This window comes from Leucopleurus acutus (assembly GCF_964270905.1).
Source record: "Leucopleurus acutus genome assembly, chromosome: 18".
NCBI lineage: Eukaryota > Metazoa > Chordata > Mammalia > Artiodactyla > Delphinidae > Leucopleurus > Leucopleurus acutus.
Window position 1 is genome coordinate 19,241,487 of NC_139160.1, and position 21,951 is coordinate 19,263,437.

Here is a 21,951-nt window from a genome sequence, read left to right on the forward strand (position 1 = left end):
TGCTGTTCTCGTTTTTGAGCTAGTATTGCAGAAGGCATGGCAGTGGAGATGTTTTCTTTAATGAATCACCTATGACCGACTTGAAGCTTGTGAAGCCAAGTTAACCCAGTCAGGATCCTAGCCGGGCTATAGCATTACATCTTACTTTAGTATGCTGACTTATTCTGGGTTTACCCACGTGCCCTTTAAATAGCTGGCCTTGGACTCAGATGGTTGGTGGTACTTGGTAGCTCAACTACTGTGTCTACTGTCAATTAAAAAGAGCTGGCTTGAAAATAAGTATAAGCTCTATTCGTATCTGATGGGATAGCTGTTCCTAACAGAAACCGGTGGGTCTCAATGCTGGGTTTTGGGACATTATCCAGATTTTATTTGATTGGTTAGATTGGGCAGTGGAAAGGTGGAGCAAGAGACATATGAACTGCTAATGTCTGTTTTCCCTCTTCCTGTTTCAAACTGCACAAAATACCAATTAGCGATGAAAGGAGCCTTGAGGTCGGTCCCCGCATGAGTGTCAATGAAACAATAAAGTCTTTGAGAAAGTCCTACCTTTACGAACCTAAGAGATTTGGGTGGGGGAGGAAGGGGGGATGCAAAAAGCTCCTTTCCATTCCCTAATTCAATAGGCTGCTTGTTTTAGATTCACTTTTTCTTTGCACAGTGCTGTCTGTGGATCGGGTCACTGTGCATCAGAGGTAGGTGCCAGAGCCTGGCTAATGTCTGTCAGCAACGCCCACTTACTCTTAGGTTAAGATCTTGCCCACAGAAATCGCTTTGACACATTTTAAAGCTCACTGTTCAGAGCAGAATAGGCACCCAGTCATTTGTCCAGTGGTCAACTCTTTGGTGGGGCACATGTCATCTCAGGGTTTTCCATGCACAATGTGTGCATGTGATTCACCTGCAGAACTCTAAGAAATACAGATGCCCTGACTCCACTCCTTAGATGGGTTCTGGTGAAAGTATTTTTTAAAAAAGCTTCCCAGGTGATTCTGATACATCCTCTGGGTTGGTAATGTGGATAGCAAATGTTGCCCCCCATTCCACTTACTCAAGGATCAAGCCATCATCAGCCACTGGAGCCCCAGACACACACACTTCCTCTCCTGGGTGTGCCCCGAGGGGAATTCAGGATGGAGAAAAACAGGAAGCATTCTGTGCTCTGGATACTAGTCCTAGTTAGTTAAGATGCATTTCTGAGGAATAATTTCAACGAACCCAGATCCTTGCATCTTCCCATACCTAGAAAGGCACTAAAATCATTAACTTGAGATGTCTGCTCTTTGTGATTAGCAGTGATCCTTTTACGTTCGACTACATGTTTTTTTTTCCCCACCAAAAAACTCCTGTACAACCTGGCTCCTCCCTTACATTTTTGGAGCAGTTCCTCAGAGCTGAGAGGTGTCTCCCGGCAACAGTTCTCAGTAACCAGTGGCTGAGCATCTTCTCTTAGAGGACAGAACCGCTCTGTTTTACTCACTGCTGTATCCCAAAGCTCAACTGCAGTGTTTGGCACAAAACCGACATGCAGTTCTTATTTTCTGAATCTTAAAGAGATGAGGCACCAGAGAACTTAAGATCACACAGGTGGTGGCGCTAGTCGTCTCCCTATTACATTTCGCTAGGAAAACTTCAGGTTGCTGAGCGTTGGCCGAAGGTCGTTTACTGAGGCTGCGGTGAACAGTTACAAAGGTCAATGTTTGCTCTACGCCCGCCAAGCCCAGCTTCTCAGGAGCAATTCCTGCTTTGCTTGCCTGGGGCGAGCCGCCGCAGCAGTTAACCCTAGACTCCGCCCCATGGGCGGGGCCAGGGGCGGTCCTCGTGTCGGGAGCCGCTGCGTCGGCAGCCGCCTAGAGCTTCTGCGTCTGCGCGCGGCGCCCAGGAGCCTGGGTCGGACTCAGAAATGGCGGCGTCCATGTTCTACAGCCGGCTCTTGGCTGCCGCCACCCTTAGGAGCCACCGGTCCCGGACGGCGCTGCGGGCCGCTGCCCAGGTATTGCGGCCCAGCCCGCCCTCGCTTTGAGGGTCGGCAGGAGAAAGGGCGAGGTGGGGGACTGGCTCCTGTGGGCGAGGTGTGAGGGGGTCCGGGGCCCGGCTCGGGGTCACTCCGCAGTCGGTGACATTGGGTATCAGGGGGTGCCCCGCCGGGCCGGCGGGCGGCTTGCCCGGGAGTGCTGCCCGCCAGGACTGCGAGCGGGCTCTTTTTGCGCTTTTCTGTTCCAGGCTTAAGTTTGCGAGGAGCTCCAGCATTCTGGCGAGGGCTGCTCACCCAGTTACTGAGGGGGCGGCGGGGAGCCAGGGTGGGCTCCGTGTGGAGAGGTGGCGGCCGGACGCTTTCTCCTGCTGCTCCGGCGTCCGGCGCGGTGGGCCGAGGTTTCTGCGGCCCCTCTTTGGGGAGGGGGAAAATGCCCTTCAGATGTACTTTTGTGTCTCTTGGAAGCTGTCACACGTAGGAGTGGCTTCACAGAACCAGCCGTGCTTGCTGACTGGCCTTTTCTGGGACGAGGCCGGGAAGTTTCCCATCTCCGCCAAGTAGTGGTGTACTGTTCTGTTTAATAGCGGTAATGACATGATGTTTACCAGCTTACCAACTGGGGAAATAAGATAGTCTTTTGGATCACTTCATTTTTGCATGGAATGTAGTATAATAGACGCAGGGTGTGTGCGTGTGTGTGTGTATAATAGACGCAGGATATGTGTGTGTGTGTTTATGATAGACGCAGGGTGTGTGTGTGTGTAACTGTGTAAGTAACGGAGCAAGGGCTTGTGTGCCCGTGGCACAGAAAGCCAAACTGTCAGGGGTTGTTTGCAGCAAAGTAAGCGTTTATTTGTAGCGCGCCAAGCAAGGGAGTGTGAGACAAGACACAAATCCACTACAACTTGGTCTTTGAGTTAGGAGTTGTTTTTAAAGGGGAAGAACAAAGAAGCTGGGATTAATCATTGGCTTGTGTAACTTCTGTGACATTTCTTAATTCTAGTTTCAGAGGATCAGGTTGTCTCCTGTTTATGGTTCTCTGGCCAAATGGTCCATGGCTTGGGGGCCTATTAGCTCATCTTGCCCTGGAGAAACAACCTGAGTTTGTACTTTAATGATGGTATCTGCAATAGCAGTTTTAGTGCATTAATGATGTTATCAACACAGCAATTTTAGTCATCTGACTCTGGTTGATCAGTGTTCAGTTAGCACAGGATTGAAGTTGGAGGGGACAAGAAAGGGAATAAGCTTTTGGGTAGAGAGATTAATCATAAGTTCAGTAAGGGAACTTGGTTGTAGGAGGGCTCAGCTGGAGCATTTGTTGTAGGCCAGGGACTGTGCCAAGCATTTTACATGTAATCTCTCAGTAGGCTTTTCAGCAACACTGTAAGTCAGTCATTAATTTCCACATCATTGATGGAGAAACCTTGGCTAAGAGAACGAGTAATTTGGTCTAGGTCACCAAGTAGGTGAGGTCATAGCTGAGGCTTAATTCCAGAAGTGTCTGGCTCTAAAACCTGTGTGCTTGAATCTGCTCTACGGTTTTTCCTAGAGCATAAGAATTAATTCTTTCCAACATTGACACTGATAAACTTGTGGAAGGGCATGATTAGCTTCCTAAGTCAATTCCAGAATTTTAGGTTGTGTTCTGAAGTAACCTCAGACATGTCGTAAATGAATTGATTTAGACTTTTTTTTTTTCTTTTTAAAGCTATTCATACTTTCAACCTAGTGAATTCTGTGAGTTTGCTTCCTAATAGGAGAAGTGATACTTTTTTGGCCTTGAACTTCCCTCTTATGGGTCTTAAAGGGGCTGTCTAGTTTTTAGAAAGTGAGACTTTGGTGAACAAATATGTTTCCATTCTTAACATTGTTTTTATACTTTTGGAAATTTACCTTTAAAAGTCTTTATCTCTCCATATAGAGATGCCTAATATATTGTCTTAAACACCTTCTCTTCCACCCTCACATTAAGTAATATAGCTTTAGAGTTTGGAATCACCTTAGTCTAACCCCTTGCTTTTTTTTAAATTTAATTTTTTGTCTTATATTGGAGTATAGTTAATTTACAGTGTTGTGTTAGATTCAGGTGTACAGCTAAGTGATTCAGTTATACATATATCCATTCTTTTTCAAACTCTCTTCCCATACAAGTTATTACAGAATATTGAGTAGAGTTCCCTGTGCTATACAGTAGGTCCTTATTGATTATCTATTTTATATATAGTAGTGTGTAGATGTCAATCCCAATCTCCTAATTTATCGCTCCACCTCCCCCCCCCAACGTTTTGCCTTTGGTAACCATAAGTTTGTTTTCTGTGTCTGTGAGTCTGTTTCTGTTTTGTAAATAAGTTCATTTGTATCAATTATTTTGTTTTTTCGATTCCGCATGTAAGTGATATGATATTTGTCTCTCTCTGTCTGACAGACTTCACTTAGTATGATAATCTTTAGGTCCATCCATGTTGCTGCAAATGGCATTACCTCATTCTTTTTTATGACTGAGTAGTATTTCATTGTATATGTGTACCACATCTTTATCCATTCGTCTTTCGATGGACATTTAGGTTGCTTCTACGTCTTGGCTATTGTAAATGGTGCTGCAGTGAAAATTGGGTCTAACCTCTTGCTTTTGTACATGGGGACATAGAGGTGCAGGGCCTAAGGAATCTTGTTCAAGGTCACCCACTGAGTTTAGCAAATTCTCTTAAATATTTTGTTTAGTTCTCTGACCCTTTTCTAGTTTCTCTGTATCTTTTGTCCAGTGTATATTTGGTAAAAATAGTTCAGGTTAAATAATTTAAGGTATCTTCTTGTTTGTTGTGAATCATACTCCCCAGTAACTACATTTTTCCACTTTTGACTAAGTATTATTTAAACTAGGTATGTGATTGGATAGGTGGTGGGGTAGGAATTTGGCCAGGAATTTGTGGCCTTTTGGCAGTAGGAGTCTTCTAAGTGATAATATCAGGAAAGAAAAATACTTAAATGTGGGAATCTTTGTGATTATGCAGTGATTTGTATTACCAACATAATTCACAGCTGATGATATTTCAAGTTACAACTTCTAGTGGTGCAAGGAAAAGATTATCAAAATATTTCAGATATTTAAAAAAAACTTTAAAGTGGTATAAAAAGCTATCAGCAATACCTTATGAGTACTACTAATTCTTTGTAAATAAAGATATTTGAAAATACATATAGATATCTAAAAGAAACCATAAAAATATACTTAGAGTTTTTTCTTTTTTTTTTTTTTGCGGTACGCGGGCCTCTCACTGTCGTGGCCTCTCCCGTTGCGGAGCACAGGCTCCGGACGTGCAGGCTCAGCGGCCATGGCTTACGGGCCCAGCCGCTCTGCGGCATGTGGGATCTTCCCGGACCGGGGCACGAACCCGTGTCCCCTGCATCGGCAGGCGGACTCTCAAACACTGCACCACCTGGGAAGCCCTATACTTAGAGTTTTGCATCATGGATTTATCTTCAGCCTTTTTTGGAAAAATTTCAAACTGATAGGTATGTTCCAGCCAGTACATTGAACACCCATATTGCCTTCACCTACATTTACTTTATGCCACATTTGCTTTATCTTTAAAAAAATTATATGATATGCAGTCATATAATTTATATACATATGTATGTATGTATAAATTATATTCATTTATTTTTGCTGAACCGTTTGAAAGTAAGTTGCAGGTATCATGGCACTTCTTCACCCTTAGATGTTTCAGTGTATGTCTCTTAAGAATAAGGACATTCTCCTAAATAACCACAATATAGTTATCATACTTAGGAAATTTAAAATTGCTGAAATACTTATATCTAGTGTATAAGTCAGATTCACATTTCCCCAGTTGTCCCCAAAGTGTCCTCTATAAATGTTAGATTTTTTTTTTTTTTTTTAACTAGGATCAGGCCTCTATAGTATTTTTTTCTGGTCTGTCCAGCTAATTAGGTGCCACTTAGTGACTGTGATTGCTCTTATATGTGTTTCAGCTGTTTATTTATACATCTGTGAACTCTGTGGTTGGCCTCATTCTTTATGTGTTCCTGGTAGTGTCTGGTATATAGGCATTCAAAAATGTTTCAGTGTATGACTATTTTTGTCAAGCTTATGCTAGGTACTCCCCCTTTCCCCCTTATTTTTATTATTTTGAGGTATAGTTTATGTACAGCAAAGTGCATAATTTATGTACAACTTCAGTGGATAGCTAGATTAATTTTTATGTAGGTGTCCATGTACATAATGGTGTAGCCACCATTCAGATCAAGATATACATACAGTGTTTTTAGCCCTCAGAAGGCACTCTCTTTACCAATACTCACCAACAGAAGGTAACCACTTATTCTGACTTCCATCACTGTATGTTAATTCTCACTGGGTCCGAACTATATAAAAAGAAATCATATAAGTATGTATTCTTGTGTCTGTCTTCTTTCCCTTAAAATTATATTTGTGAGATTAATCCATTGTTTTGTGAGCAGTAGGTTTTTTCTTTTTTGCTCTGTAGTATTCTATTATATTAATATACTACAATTTACCCATTCTTCTATTGATGGGCAATTGAGTCATTTCCATTTTTTTGTCTATATGAATAAGCCTGCTATGAGCATTCTTATATATGCCTTTTGGTAGACTAAGCACTCATTTCTGTTGAGTATATACCCAGGAATGAGATTTCACAAGGTAGATGTATACTGAAGTTTGGGAAGTTGTTGGTTTTTAATATTAAAGTGAAACTAAATCAGGGAATTGAGCTACCCAAGAGAAATGTTATCCAGGATTTTAGCTTACCAGATGAATCAGAAATAGCTTGCTATTCTATGTGATTGATTTGTTAGACTAGTGGTTCTCAAACTGTAGCGTGCTTAAGAATCAGCTGAATAACTGTTTACAAGTACAGATTTCTTGTGGCCCAGTCCAGAGGCTCTGATTTTGTAGATGAAAGGGGGACCCTGGAATCTGCATTTTTAGAGGCATTCCCAGGTAATTTTGATGCAGACTTTTCCTTTTAAGAATCAGACTGTTTTGTATAAGATTTCTTTGAATTCAGTTTTTATGATACTGTTTCGTATGTACAACGTTTCAGTATTCTGTATTCTGTGTGGAGATAATGGGAATGTATGGGTGGATAACACTTAAATGTGTGATTCCAGTGCAGTTTTCCAAGGCTTTCATAGCACTTAATTTGTTCTACATATTGCCATATAAAGTTGATAGGATTGAGGAGTTTGAAAAAAGGGAGGGAGGTGTTTCTGTGTGTTGTTAATGATGGGCTAAGACTAGGCTCTGACTTAGTGGAGCTTTGCGACCATAGATGCTAGAGATCTTCCTGATTGCATCCTTCCTTCAATAGTTCTCATTGTTGTGGCCTTGCCACCGGTGGCTGACAGCTCTCATACTCATTTGTCTTTCATCAGTGACTTATTCAGCTGGTAGAGGGACACCTTATTTGTTTCCTACTTACTTCTTTTTGAAAAAATAATTCTTACTCAGCTCTACTGAGGGATATTTTAGTGGAGAAAACTCCTCCAGCTGTATGAAATAGCACTTCTTATTGTTTTATTTTCTATCTCCTTACTCTTATTACTACTGTTTGATGTATTTTGTTTATTGTCTCTGCCTCCTCCTCCCCCTGACACACAAATACACACTAGATTGTAAGCTTTAGGTGCAAGGGTTTTGTTGGGTTCACCTCACTGTTTCCAGTGTCTAGGTGCTCAGTAAGTTTTTGAATGAATGAATGTTCTACGTAGATTGAAAAAGGGAAGTTTGTAGGGCATTTCTTTCTTGGAAGCTTTCGCAGTCCAGTTGTGAAGGACATACACCTGAACTGGGTTTGTAAAGGAATCATTTAGAAGGAATGCATTAAAGATGATGTTGCAGATTGGTTCTCTGAGCTGTAATTTGCAGACTATTAGATGGAGAGTTTCATGGAGGAAGTTTACTAGAAAGTGATCTCTGGATCAACAACTGTGGGAGAGTGAAGGAAGGAGGACTGAATAGAGGGAGTCATAGAACTGTGGGTGCAGTGCATTGGGGACCTCTGCTCTTCCTATGGAAGGTCTGCAGCTAGGATGGTCCTGAATTGTCCCAAATTGGGGTGAGGTGCCAGGTCTTTACATCCTTCCCTTAACCCTCATTGGCCAGTCATTGGCTGCAGGCTGACAGTGGGAAAGGAGGTATGACTTAAGGCAGGGAGGCTCCAGTGAGGGGACTCAGCTGAGACCTGTCAGCTGCCAACACTCCCAGCAGCTGGGCTATGAATGCCTTGGTCCCAAGGGAGGATCTGGGCAGCACACCACAATGTGCACTACAGATGAAGTAGGGGTTTGAGCTTTGAATGCATGAAAGCTTAATGCTACCAAATCATTCAGTTATCTCTAGTGTCAGGCAATTTGTTAGGTGCCGGAGGAAGGGTGGAGAGAAGAAAGATGGGAAGGATTTTTGATTTGGTGGAAATAGGAGATTGGTTTTAGATCTGCGAAATTTGGCACTGAGGTAGAAATGCTCTGTAGATCATTAGAGATACGGTAGTAAAGCTCAAATAAAAGATAAGGACTAGAGGTGATGAGGAAATAGTTAAAACTACAAGGGTAACATTTGATATTAACTAGTAGATTAGCTCTTAGTTTTGTGTTGTAATTTACTCTGAATATTATATTTTGATGTCTTAATATAACAATTTTGTTATAGTTTTGAAGAACGGAGTACTCTAAAGTATTTTGAGAAGGTGTTTTTAACAAGAATTACTGCTAAATCACTCTCTGTATAAATATGTCCCCAATTTCTCTAGGTTCTGGGAAGTTCTGGATTATTTAACAACCATGGACTCCAAATACAGCAGCAACAGCAAAGGAATCTCTCACTACATGAATACATGAGTATGGAATTGTTGCAAGAAGCTGGCGTCTCCATTCCCAAAGGACACGTGGCTAAGTCACCAGATGAGGCTTATGCAATTGCCAAAAAATTAGGTACTAAATTAAGAAAAACTTATGCCATCTCGACATGGGATCTTTGATAAGATATGAACTTTACTTTTGGTTTAATAACAACTTTTGGCTTTTATTTTATATTTAAAAAATAAGTTTTATTAACGTAAAAGAGAAGGTGGAACTTATGATTTTTGGCATCCTAAAATTATTATGAGATTATTCTGCGCCCCGTAGTGCTGATAACTTAAGAATCAAAGCTTCAGGAAGCTGAAGTCCTGTGTTTTTTTTACATCTTTATTGGAGTATAATTGCTTTACAATGGTGTGTTAGTTTCTGCTTTATAACAAAGTGAATCAGTTATACATATACATATGTTCCCATATCTCTTCCCTCTTGTGTCTCCCTCCCTCCCACCCTCCCTATCCCACCCCTCCAGGCGGTCACAAAGCACCCAGCTGATCTCCGCTATGCGGCTGCTTCCCACTAGCTATCTACCTTACGTTTGGTAGTGTATATATGTCCATGCCTCTCTCTCGCTTTGTCACAGCTTACCCTTCCCCCTTCCCATATCTTCAAGTCCATTCTCTAGTAGGTCTGTGTCTTTATTCCTGTCTTACCCCTAGGTTCTTCATGACATTTTTTTTTTCTTAAATTCCATATATGTGTGTTAGCATACGGTATTTGTCTTTCTCTTTCTGACTTATGAAGTCCTGTTTTTAGTTACAACTATGGGGAAGAAAATTCTGGCTGTGATGATTCTTCAGGGAAATGGTGACAGAAAATCTTACCTGTTTATGCGATTGTAAAGAGAGGTCCAGTATTTCTCCCGTCTTTTTTTTTGGACATGAAAAATAGAGAGCCAGAAGGGCGGAAAAAGAAGTTGAGCATTAGAATGTAAGCTCTATAAGAGCAGGGTTTGTTTGTCTTATTTTGTTCACTGATATATCCCAACCTCTTAGAAGAGGGCTTGACACTTAGGTAATCAATAAATGTTAATATCGTTAAATGAATTAAATAGTTGCCTATGTTTATTAGATTATTTTATTGATAACAGAAACAATAGGTTTTGTTAATTTGAATTTATATTAATCTTTTAATTAAAAAATAAATTTTGAGTTTGGAAAGTATGCTTCACTTTATATTTTTAAGGATTTAATAAGAGAACACGATAATGAGTAATGTAATAGCTATACACTGCATTTTCTTCGTAGTAGTATTTAAAATCCCACCAATTTTATGTAGATTACCAAAATTAATCTCTTTTGTATGTACATTTGATTAATATGGTTTTAAATGTGCTTTGGTGGAGACTTTTATTAGTTTTTCAAGAAAGATGTGGAACATTTTAAAGTGTTTAAAATTGTAAAAGTCTTCATCTCTATTTGTACTTATTTGTTTCTAGAATGGGTTTTTCTTTCAAAAGTGAGAGCATGTAGATCAGAAAGTTGTCATATATTATATGATACGTTTTTGAATGAGGTAGCCTTGATTTCCTTGACTTGGAAGCATGATTTTTTTTTTAAACATCTTTATTGGAGTATAATTGCTTTACAATGTTGTGTTAGTTTCTGCTGTATAACAAAGTGAATCAGCTATATGTATACATACATCCCCATATCCCCTCCCTCTTGCGTCTCCCTCCCACCCTCCCTATCCCACCACTCTAGGTGGTCACAAAGCACTGAGCTGTTCTCCCTGTGTGATGCAGCTGCTTCCCACTAGCTATCTGTTTTACATTTGGTAGTGTAAATATGTCAAGGAAGCATGATTTTTAATTTACAGTTTTGTTTATTGTTAATCAGAGAAACTGTTTTTTTTTTTAAGGACTGATGGTTTTATTTATTTAGTACAGAATCCCAGGAGTGAAACTTCTGGCTTGAAGGGCATATACATACTTACTTACTTACTTACTTAATTTATTTAACGTCTTTATTGGAGTATAATTGCTTTACAATGGTATGTTAGTTTCTGCTTTATAACAAAGTGAATCAGCTATACATATACATATATCCCCATATCTCCTCCCTCTTGTGTCTCCCTCCCATTCTCCCTATCCTACCCCTGTAGGTGGTCACAAAGCACCGAGCTGATCCCCCTGTGCTATATGGCCACTTCCCACTACCTGTCTATTTTACATTTGGTAGTGTATATATGTCCATGCCACTATCTCACTTCGTCCCAGCTTACCCTTCCCCCTCCCCGTGTCCTCAAGTCCATTCTCTATGTCTGTATCTTTATTCCTGTCCTGCCCCTAGGTTCTTCAGAACCATTTTTTTTTTTAAGATTCCATATATATGTGTTAGCATATGGGATTTGTTTTTCTCTTTCTGACGTAATTCACTCGGTATGACAGTCTCTAGGTCCATCCACCTCACTACAAATAACTCAGTTTCGTTTATTTTATGGCTGAGTAGTATTCCATTGTATATATGTGCTACATCTTCTTTATCCATTCATCTGTCGATGGACACTTAGGTTGCTTCCATGTCCTGGCTGTTTAAGTAGTACTGCAGTGAACATTGTGGTACATGACTCTTTTTGAATTATGGTTTTCTCAGGGTATATGCCCAGTAGTGGGATTGCTGGGTCGTATGGTAGTTCTGTTTTTACTTTTCTAAGGAACCTCCATACTGTTCTCCGTAGTGGCTGTATCAATTTACATTCCCACCAACAGTGCAAGACGGTTCCATTTTCTCCACACCCTTGCCAGCATTTATTGTTTGTAGATTTTTTGATGATGACCATTCTGACCGGTGTGAGTTGATACCTCATTGTAGTTTTTATTTGCATTTCTCTAGTGATTAGTGATGTTGAGCATCCTTTCATGTGTTTGTTGGCAATCTGTATATCTTCTTTGGAGAAATGTCTATTTAGGTCTTCTGCCCATTTTTGGATTGGGTGGTTTTTTTGATATTGAGCTGCATGAGCTTCTTGTAAATTTTGGAGATTAATCCTTTGTCAGTTGATTCATTTGCAAATATTTTCTCCCATTTTGAGGGTTGTCTTTTCATCTTGTTTATGTTTTCCTTTGCTGTGTAAAAGCTTTTAAGTTTCATTAGGTCCCATTTGTTTATTTTTGGTTTTATTTCCATTCCTCTAGGAGGTGGGTCAAAACGATCTTGCTGTGATTTATGTCATAGAGTGTTCTGCCTATGTTTTCCTCAAAGAGTTTTATAGTATCTGGCCTTACATTTAGGTCTTTAATCCATTTTGAGTTTATTTTTGTGTATGGTGTTAGGGAGTGTTCCAATTTCATTCTTTTACTCGTAGCTGTCCAGTTTTCCCAGCACCACTTATTGAAGAGGCTGTCTTTTCTCCATTGTATATTCTTGCCTCCTTTATCAAAGATAAGGTGACCGTGTGTGTGTGTGTGTGTGTGTGTGTGTGTGTGTGTGTGTGTGTGTTTATCTCTGGGCTTTCTATCCTGTTCCATTGATCTATCTTTCTGTTTTTGTGCCAGTACCATACTGTCTTGATTACTGTAGCTTTGTAGTATAGTCTGAAGCCTGGGAGCCTGATTCCTCCAGCTCTGTTTTCTTTCTCAAGATTGCTTTGGCTATTCAGGGTCTTTTGTGTTTCCATACAAATTGTGAAATTTTTTGTTCTAGTTCTGTGAAAAATGCCATTGGTGGTTTGATAGGGATTGCATTGAATCTGTAGATTGCTTGGGTAGTATAGTCATTTTCACAATGTTGATTCTTCCAGTCCAAGAACATGGTATATCTCTCCATCTATTTGTATCATCTTTAATTTCTTTCATCAGTGTCTTATAGTTCTCTGCATACAGGTCTTTTGTCTCCTTAGGTAGGTTTATTCCTTGGTATTTTATTCTTTTTGTTGCAATGGTAAATGGGAGTGTTCCTTAATTTCACTTTCACATTATTCATCATTAGTGTATAGGAATGCAAGAGATTTCTGGGCATTAATTTTGTATCCTGCTACTTTACCAAATTCATTGATTAGCTCTAGTAGTTTTCTGGTAGCATCTTTAGGGTTCTCTATGTATAGTACCATGTCATCTGCACACAGTGACAGCTTTACTTCTCCTTTTCCGATTTGGATTCCTTTTATTTGTTTTTCTTCTCTGACTGCTGTGGCTAAAACTTCCAAAGCTATGTTGAACAATAGTGGTGGGAGTGGACAACCTTGTCTTGTTCCTGATCTTAGAGGAAATGGTTTCAGTTTTTCACCATTGAGAATGATGTTGGCTGTGGGTTTGTCATATATGGCCTTTACTATGTTGAGGTAAGTTCCCTCTAAGCCTACTTTCTGGAGGGTTTTTTTCATAAATGGGTGTTGAATTTTGTCGAAAGCTTAGGAAAACAATTTTTTTAATTCAGATTACAAGCAAGCTTCTTTTTATTCAGCAAAAGCCGTATGTAAATTCATACTACTTTTGCTGAAATTTTTGTTAATTAATGGTGTCTTGTAGTTTGAACTTGTCCATGGTAAAAGATGTACCTCATTTTAACCTTTAAAATTCTCTGTATGTTAGAGGCTCTTAAGGGTCAAGACTTTAAGAAAACTCATGATTGTATTTCTGTAGTATTTCTTGCAAAGGCACTTTATTAACTACCTTCTTGAGATTCAATCTTATATATATGACCTAAATGTTAATTTCTAAAGAAGACCCAGATAAATAAGAAGGAAAATTTGGAAATGTAATTGAGAAAGTATAAGGTTTTCTTATCCTACCCTTCTATCCTTAAGGATGAATTTCAGACCCTTGACTTTGTTCTTTTATTTTGTTAGTTTAATCTCTTGAGTGATGCATATTTTGTTTACCAGTTCTTTCCTTCTTAGTAATGCTGAAGGCATAAACTGTTTTTCATACCACTGATTAAAGGGCCTGATTTAATGAAGTCAGTGAAAGCTAGTATTTCTTTTTTTATTTCCAAATTATTATAATTGGTTTTCTTAATTAGTTTTCCATGTTTTCTCATTTAGTCAAATTTCACTATTTTGTCAGAAAAACATAATTTGTGTACAAACTTTTTCATAAAACGAGTAGGATTTATTCAGATGCCAGTTTCTTGATTTCTTTACTCATTGTAAAAATCTTTAATGATTTTTAGCTGTAGAAAAAGGAATAGTTAATATATATAGGATATACTGTAACTGTGAGTATTTCTGGCAAGTTCTCTGGAACCAGGACTTACAAGTAGTAAGGAGCAGGTAGGCAGCTCTGATTTTCAGCTCCTTGGAACAGAATGTATCTTGTTTATCTAGAAAGTGTGTCTTTGTCAAAGAAGGCTGCAAATGATGATTATAGTATGGGAGTGGGATTAGTGACTAATAAGGACCTTTAAATCTAGAGGAGCAGAAATACTACTTTTTAAAAGATGTATTTCCTAGCTACTTTGAGGATGTTGAGACAGTTGTTTTTTTTTTGTGGTGAGTCATTAATATCAGAAGATATTGATTATGGGATATAATTGCACAGGGTGTGATATGAGGTGCCCTAGAAATAGACCTGGTTTTTTCCATCTAGCTAGCAATTCCCAGTGCTGACTTTGGCTAATTTTTGCTTCTCAGTTACTGCAAAATTCATAAAATGTTAATTCCCATTTATTTAAAAAGTCTTATCTCATCAAGCAATATACTAGGGCATAAATGCATTACAGGTGTGACAAACTTGCTTGTCGTTGTGGGTGGCAAGAGAAGCTGAGTTAACATGGAGACTGGGGCCACTGAGCCCTATAGCTGGTAATTCCTCCCAAAATAGCTCTGACCTCTTTCCCCAGGATTCCCTACAAATTCTGTCATTTTCTGTGTGTGTCATAATGTGACAAAAGTTGGAAAACACTGTCCTGGAGGCAAGTTTTACCTGCTGTGAATAACTGAAGTTAGGGATGGAAGAATGGTTAGAAAGAAATCTAATTCCAATATTTTAAAAGACTATATCAGTCCACAAATGAAGGTTGATGAGCTGGAAGATCATGGAGAAGTTTCTGGAATAGATTATCAAAGGGATGGTTGTTAAGCACAGAGAAATGAAGTAGTTATAATTTGGGGTCAGTTCTAAGAGCAGATTCCCACCTCCTTCTTGTAGTTACAAGAAAATATGATTTCAGTAAGGCATTTGGCAGAGTTCTTATGATTTCCCTATTGACTGTGGAAATATAGTTTGGATTCTAGTATAGTTAACATAGAATTTCTCTCTGGGTGAATAAACATGCAGAGGGTGTCAATTAATGAATGTCAGCCCAGAGGGAGCTTTCTAATGGCATACAGTAGGACTTTGCCTTCTTTTTCCTTTTTCCAGTGTTTTATTAGATGACTGTAAATGAGGAATAATTACAACATTTGTGAATGACTAAAGCTAGGAGGGATGGTGAATATATTTTAAAGACAATCTTGGGATCCATAAATAATCTTGTCTGGCTAGAGCAAAGGGCGAAATCTAGCAAGACTGATTTGCTCATCGTTGTATCTACAACTCCAGTGCAGTGTCTGGTATGTAGATGTAACTGTTGACTGAATTAATGGAATTGAATAAAATCTTTGTTTTAGTCAGTTGTCCTCAGATTTATCTTCTAATTCTTCTCCCTGTCTTGATAGTTGATGAGATTGTATGTCATTACTTTTTTTTGTTTTTCTTTTGTTGTGAAGGTCTTTTTTATTTTATTTTTAAAAAATTTATTTATTTATTTATTTAGGCTGTGTCAGGTCTTAGTTGAAGCACATGGACTTCTTAGTTATGGCATGTGAACTCTTAGTTGCGGCATGCATGCGGGATCTGGTTCCCTGGCCAGGGTGGACCACCAGGGAGGTCCCCGTGAAGGGCTTTTTTAGAAGGAAGTTTTGAAGAATCATCTGTGCCCTTACGGAGTTTATTTTCTTAAAAAAAGAAAATTGACGCTTTAGGGAAGAGCCTTCTTCTTATAAAATGTTTTTGAAAAAATAGAGCTTCATTACTCTTACTTAATAGCTCAGTATGTTAAGTTCCTAGCTTAATTAATAGGAATGTTTGAATTTAGCCCAGCAGAGCACCAGTTTAACTGTTGTCCATTTTTACGTTACATTTACACTGTTTGGATTATAGGTATCCTTTTTGGAGATAAATGAATATTGCTGAAGTACTAGAAAACTGACTTGACAGGTAACCAGAAACAGGTAGAATGACTAGTGGCTGCTCCTTTTAGTTCGGGCATGAACTCTCCAATTTGCCATAGTCCCTGAGACTACTTGTTGTCTTCTCAGTAAGAAAATTATTGTTACTTTTAAGGAAATTTCTAAACTTTCTCTAATCTTCATCTGATATTAGTTGTGGCATTTGGGAATGGTGGGGACTATGGCAAATTGAAATGATGTCTTGTGTAAACAAGGCACTTGCGGTCAGTTCCAGTTGCAGGGCCCAGGATTTCCAGTTCTGTGTTTCTCAAGAGCAGTGGAAGATCTAGATTCATAAGAATTCTCTTGATTTCTAAATGTTCTTTTATTTATCATTCAGAAAATATTATGTGCTAGGAACCCTCCCAGGACCTTGCAAACATCAATGAACATAACAAAGATTCTGCCCTCCTGGAGTCTATATTTTAGTGGGGGAGCAAAACAAAAATGATAAACATGGGAAGATTATATGTTATGATTCGAAGGTGATGACTTCTATGGAAAAAAATGAGCGGGCTAAGGGGGATTGGTCATGGGTGGGCAGTTGGTAGTGTTAAGTAGGGTGATCAGGGTAAGTCTCATGGACAATTTAGACTTAAAGAAAAACTGGAAGGGAATGAGGACCTTTCCCAAACAGATACCTGGATGAAGAGTATTCAGGGAGAGAGGGAGCATCAGTGCCAAGTCCTAAAGGAAGGGAGGGACATGCCCAGGAACAGGAAGATTAGAGTTTCTGGTGTGGGGTGAACAATGAAGAGGTCATGATACAAAGGGCAAGGGTGCTGGGGGATTACACAGGGCCTTGAGGCCATTGTAGGGACTGTGGCTTTAACTCTGGGTGAAGTGGGCATTCAGTGCAAGGTTTTAAGTAGAGGAGTTATATGCGCACTTTGGCTGCTGCTTTGAGAATATTCCTTTGGGGACAAGGGTAATCTAGGTGAGATGTAATGGTGGCTGGGACCAGGGCCTAAAATGGAGATGATGAAGAGTGGTCAAGATTCTAGATACATTTTGAAGGTGGAACCACTATGATTTCCTGACTGAATGGATGTGGAGTATGAGAAAGAGGGTTTTTTTTTAAAAGAAACTGCCTGGACTGATTCATAGGGCTGTCTTCTGACTTAAGTGTACATTTCCAGTGTGGACACATTTATATCATTAATTTTCTAAATGTTTTCTAGTAATTGTTTAAGTGTTAACTTTTGGTCATTTCTTATTTGTTTGATCACAAACTATTTGTTACATCCTTGATCAGCTCTCGTTCAGCTTGGTATATGTGCATTAGAGAGTGGCCTTTCCCCAGTAGTAGAATTCCCATTTTTAGCCTATTCAGATACACATTTATGGAGTGGTGGTTATATCCCAGGAACTGCTTTGTGCTAGGGATACAACGAATAAGACAATGTCCTTAACCCTGACCTCAAAGGTTAATTGTTTTTCATAATGTAATATTGGTGTTACATTGCTAATATGGGCAAAATACCATGAGAAGCGACATGAGGAGGCTTTGAAATTCTGCCTGTCTCGGGAGACAGAATGCCCCTCTAAGATGTATTGCTCTGGGTCAGGAAGAGTAGTACCTAGGCTTAAACAGCTAGTTTGGTAATTGTCTTCAGCATGTTAGAAAGGGGAAGAAAAGAGAGAGACCAGTTTACCTGTTAAAGAAGAAAAATTCAGAGTATTTCTTAAAAAATATTTTAAAGACTTAGAAGTGTAACATTCTAGAATCTTTTGATAACCATACCTTAACTCCTGATAGTCCTCTCACAACAGTACAGCTCAAGAATGTATATTAACAGGACTTTCTGTTAGTGGGACAATGTGAATTGGTATCAATAGTGGCACTTTCCCTGAAAGTCATGGTACATTTCTACTCAAAGCAGCATTTATAACTCAAATTGTCATAGTGTAGTAAGTTTACATATCAATAGAGGGAAGAAATTGTTAGGAAGACATTTGACCCTCAATTTTGTACTTTTAGTACCTTGCAAAGTACTAGATATTTAAAGTATCAGGGAAAGGTAAAATTATTTTCAGTATGCTTTAAGAAATGGCTTAATATGAGTGACTCATTTTTTAAGTTTGTGGGTCTTTAGGTGGTGAATGTTTTAGTGTTCTAATCTAGAAAATATATATACATGGAATGCCTCCTTTTTTGACATTGTGGGTAAATGAGACTTTACTACATTTAATAACACTGCTTAATATGTATTTTTAATAACAAAATATTGTGTGTTGCATGCTGCTCCATGCTTTGTATCTAATAGAAGTGTTTTTCTTCTAGGTTCAAAAGATGTTGTGATAAAGGCACAAGTTTTAGCTGGTGGTAGAGGAAAAGGAACATTTGAAAGTGGCCTCAAAGGGGGAGTGAAGATAGTTTTCTCGTAAGTTATGCTTTACACATACAGACACCATTATTAAAGAAAACAATGTATATTTGTAAAAGATGCCCCTTATTATTGAATTGGTAAAAATACTGAGATTTAAATATTAGATGAGGTAAGATTTTGGCTGTCATGTGCTTTTATTTTTCTCAGTTGGAGGAGAAAAGAGTTTGAGTTCTTTTTCTTATTTTAGTCCAGAAGAAGCAAAGGCTGTTTCCTCACAGATGATTGGGAGAAAGTTGTTTACCAAGCAAACAGGAGAAAAGGGCAGAATATGCAATCAAGTATTGGTTTGTGAGCGAAGATATCCCAGGAGAGAATACTACTTTGCTATTACAATGGAAAGGTCATTTCAAGTGAGTAATTGTAGACATGATACATTTAGGATGATCTTATTACATTCAAGTTCAAAAGTTGATTATTATTTCTATTTGTATGGGAAGGGTTAAAAAGGTATGGTCCATAATCTATTTGTATATGTCATGGGAACAATATTTTTATGTCATTTTTAAAAACCAACATGATTAATGCCATCAGACTTAATACTATAATATTGTGGTAATAAAAACTGTAGGCAAAACCATGCTGAAATAAAATCCACAGAATTTCCAAATTGTTAATTTGTTAAGAGCAGCTTAAATCATTTCTGATTCACCTTTAGATTCCATAGACTGAGAAAATAATTTCTAGCACAGTAATTCTAACCAAAGAGAAAGTCTCTGGAACCACTAAGAGAATGTGTATCCCTGGCTTCATCTTTTTCTTTTTCAACCTCTTCGTATTTTTGATAGTTTGCGGTTTGTTTCACAAGAGGAATTGGTACTTGGTAAGTTCAAGGATGGCATTCAATAGGAAACAGTATGCTTCTAAGGAGCATAACCTTATTCTGCTCTGCTCTCTTTATGGAACTTAGAATGCTAGCAATGAACTTAAGGCATCACATGAAGAGAAAATTCCTTCATAGACCTAGGGCTTGGAAAGGGCATTGACAGTGATTTTATGGTGTAATTATCTGGCTTTTTGAGTGCATTGGTTAACTTTTCTGAGCTGAATCTGTGTAGTAACTAGCTTGTCTTTTGAAGCAGGCTGGGTACATATTTGGTAGCCCTAGTCAGGATTTGATGTAGAACATCACTAATTACGTAATTAGTAATGTAACAAAAATTTTAAGGGGTCATGAAAATGTTTTCTTATATAAAACAGCTTTTTTAAAAATAGCTATTTTCCATATTGTGATTTTTTTTTTACAGTTCATTAAGTTTTCTTGTAATGTTTGAGTGATATTATAAAATATCTTTTGTAACTTTGAATTTTTATAAGAAAGTATTTTTTAAGGTATAACACTAGATGGTAGTAAAAACCCACTCAGAATATAAGATTAAAGAACATTGTTTTGTTTGTAAGTGATGTCTTTACCTCTGTAGGTTTCTTTATGTGATCGAATTTAGTTTTGTAAGTTACTTTAGAAATCCCATGACAATAACCTTATCTATTACAAATATTTGCAAAAATTATGTTTTTACAAATTCATTTATTTTCACTACATTTTCTTTTCCTTTTCATTGATGTTATATATCAACATCTATCATTTTGTTAGTTATTAATGTTTTTACTTTGTGTTATAGCCAGGAACAAGGTGTATGTGCCTGGACAGTTTGAGATATGAGTCCTGTAATATTGCACAGAGTAGCTCATCTTGATTAGAATAAATGTAGCAAACTGAATATGTATTATTAAAGATATGAATATAACACAGTGAATATATTGTATTAAAGATATGTTAAAGCATTAGGAAAAATGATCAAATTTGAATTCATTTTAAGTACTTGAATTTTTGGAGAACTCTGAGTCTTATTAAGGAAAAATGTTTTTATTTCATTTGCACAAGTAATATATAGTTGTAATAATTCATGCTAAAAATTCAGTAGTACTAGTTGAAGTATCTGGCCAAAGACACTATAATGTGCTTTGATGCTATCATATTAGGCCAATGTGGAGTTGGTTGGTGTTACTTTTGGTGTAAAAAGAACTATTTTGGGATTCCCTCTGGACAGGTTCCTATGAAACGACAAAATGTAAGTCGGCTATTTGAAAAGAAAAGCCCATTTTGATTGAATTAAAGTCATATGCTTAGGACTTAACTGATCTTTTTTTATTTTAATATGTGGGCTTAAAAAAAAAACCTATTTATTTATTTATTTTTGGCTGCGTTGGGTCTTGGTTGCTGTGTGCAGGCTTTCTCTAGTTGCAGTGAGTGGGGGCTACTCTTTGCTGCCGTGTGTGGGCTTCTCATTGCGGTGGCTTCTCTTGTTGAAGAGCACATATGGTACGCGGCTCAGTAGTTGTGGCGCACGGGCTTAGTTGCTCTGTGGCATGTGGGATCTTCCCGGACCAGGGCTCGAACCCGTGTCCCCTGAATTGGCAGGCAGATTCTTAACAGCTGCGCCACCAGGGAAGTCGAGGACTTAACTGATCTTTAAAAATTGCTTTTGTTGCTTATCTGTTTTCAGAAGATGAATCATAAACTCTACTGGTATTCTTTGTATGTATTGCATCAGGAAGCCTGGGCAGATATGTACCATGGGGTTGACATGCCAAAAAAAAAATCAATTTAAATTCCTATTCTGTGTTTTGGTACTTTTTAAAAATCAGATTTCTTAACATTTTCCCAGTGCCTGTTGGGAACTTCTGGACTGAGACAAATCTGATTTCACAAATCGCATTTGCTGCTTTATTTTCCTAGTAAAACATTGCAGTCTGCTGTAAATGAATGGTACGTTTAACTGTGTCAGTTTTTTACTTTGCTTGGATTAAATATAAAATGTGCCGTGAGAATTCCAAATTTTATTTTCCATACTTTTCTTAAAAAGAGATACTTATTTTAAGTGGCCTCTTTGTCATATGATTTTAAATTCAAATCCATTTTAAGGCAAAACCTTTTGTAAGACCAACAAGAAAAGAGGAATTTAGGTTAAGAAGGTGAAAATAGCATTATTAGTTTATTTGAAATTACAGTTCTTTGATAGAACTTAAATTGTTCTGAAAGCTTATTACTAAGATTTAAAAGTTAAAACCAAATCATTTAAACAGAAGCACCAGTTCATTCAGCAGTCATGATCATATGCAAAACTACAGTCATTGTTTTAACTGATCTCTATTTTATTTACCTATGTAAGCTTTCTTCTGACTAATTGGCTATACATTTTGGGGTTTCTTTCTAGTTGGTCAGGGAATTAGTACAAAGAGAATTTGTTCACTTTCTTTTATATATTTATTATTTCATATGTATTTTTTTTTAGACTTTTCTCTAACTTACAGCAAACTCTTGGAGATCTAATCATTACTTTAGTGAGAAACGTTTTTCCCCCAGTAGTGCTGCCTTTTATGTGGCTCTTCACTTCTCTTATCAGTAGATATGAAAAGAAAAGGACAGTAAAACTAGAATAAAATGTTCAAATACTTTAAAAGTTTGTTGATTCTACCTTTTCAGTTGAATAAAATTGTATTTGGGGGTTATCTGTAGATTAATTTACTTATATT

General features: G+C 38.0%; 1 protein-coding gene across 2 annotated transcripts in view; it reads left to right on the forward strand.

Annotated features, from left to right (window-relative positions):
• Nucleotides 1-1,891: 1,891 nt before the first annotated feature.
• SUCLA2 (succinate-CoA ligase ADP-forming subunit beta) overlaps nucleotides 1,892-21,951 on the forward strand; it is a 47,943-nt gene continuing 27,883 nt past the window's right edge. For both annotated transcript variants that reach the window (XM_082859647.1, XM_082859648.1), the window contains exons 1-4: nucleotides 1,892-1,993; nucleotides 8,773-8,953; nucleotides 18,312-18,411; nucleotides 18,605-18,767. In XM_082859647.1, coding sequence (XP_082715773.1) covers nucleotides 1,904-1,993; nucleotides 8,773-8,953; nucleotides 18,312-18,411; nucleotides 18,605-18,767 — 534 coding nt within the window. In that variant the 5' untranslated portion in view covers nucleotides 1,892-1,903. The remainder of the gene's footprint in view (nucleotides 1,994-8,772; nucleotides 8,954-18,311; nucleotides 18,412-18,604; nucleotides 18,768-21,951) is intronic.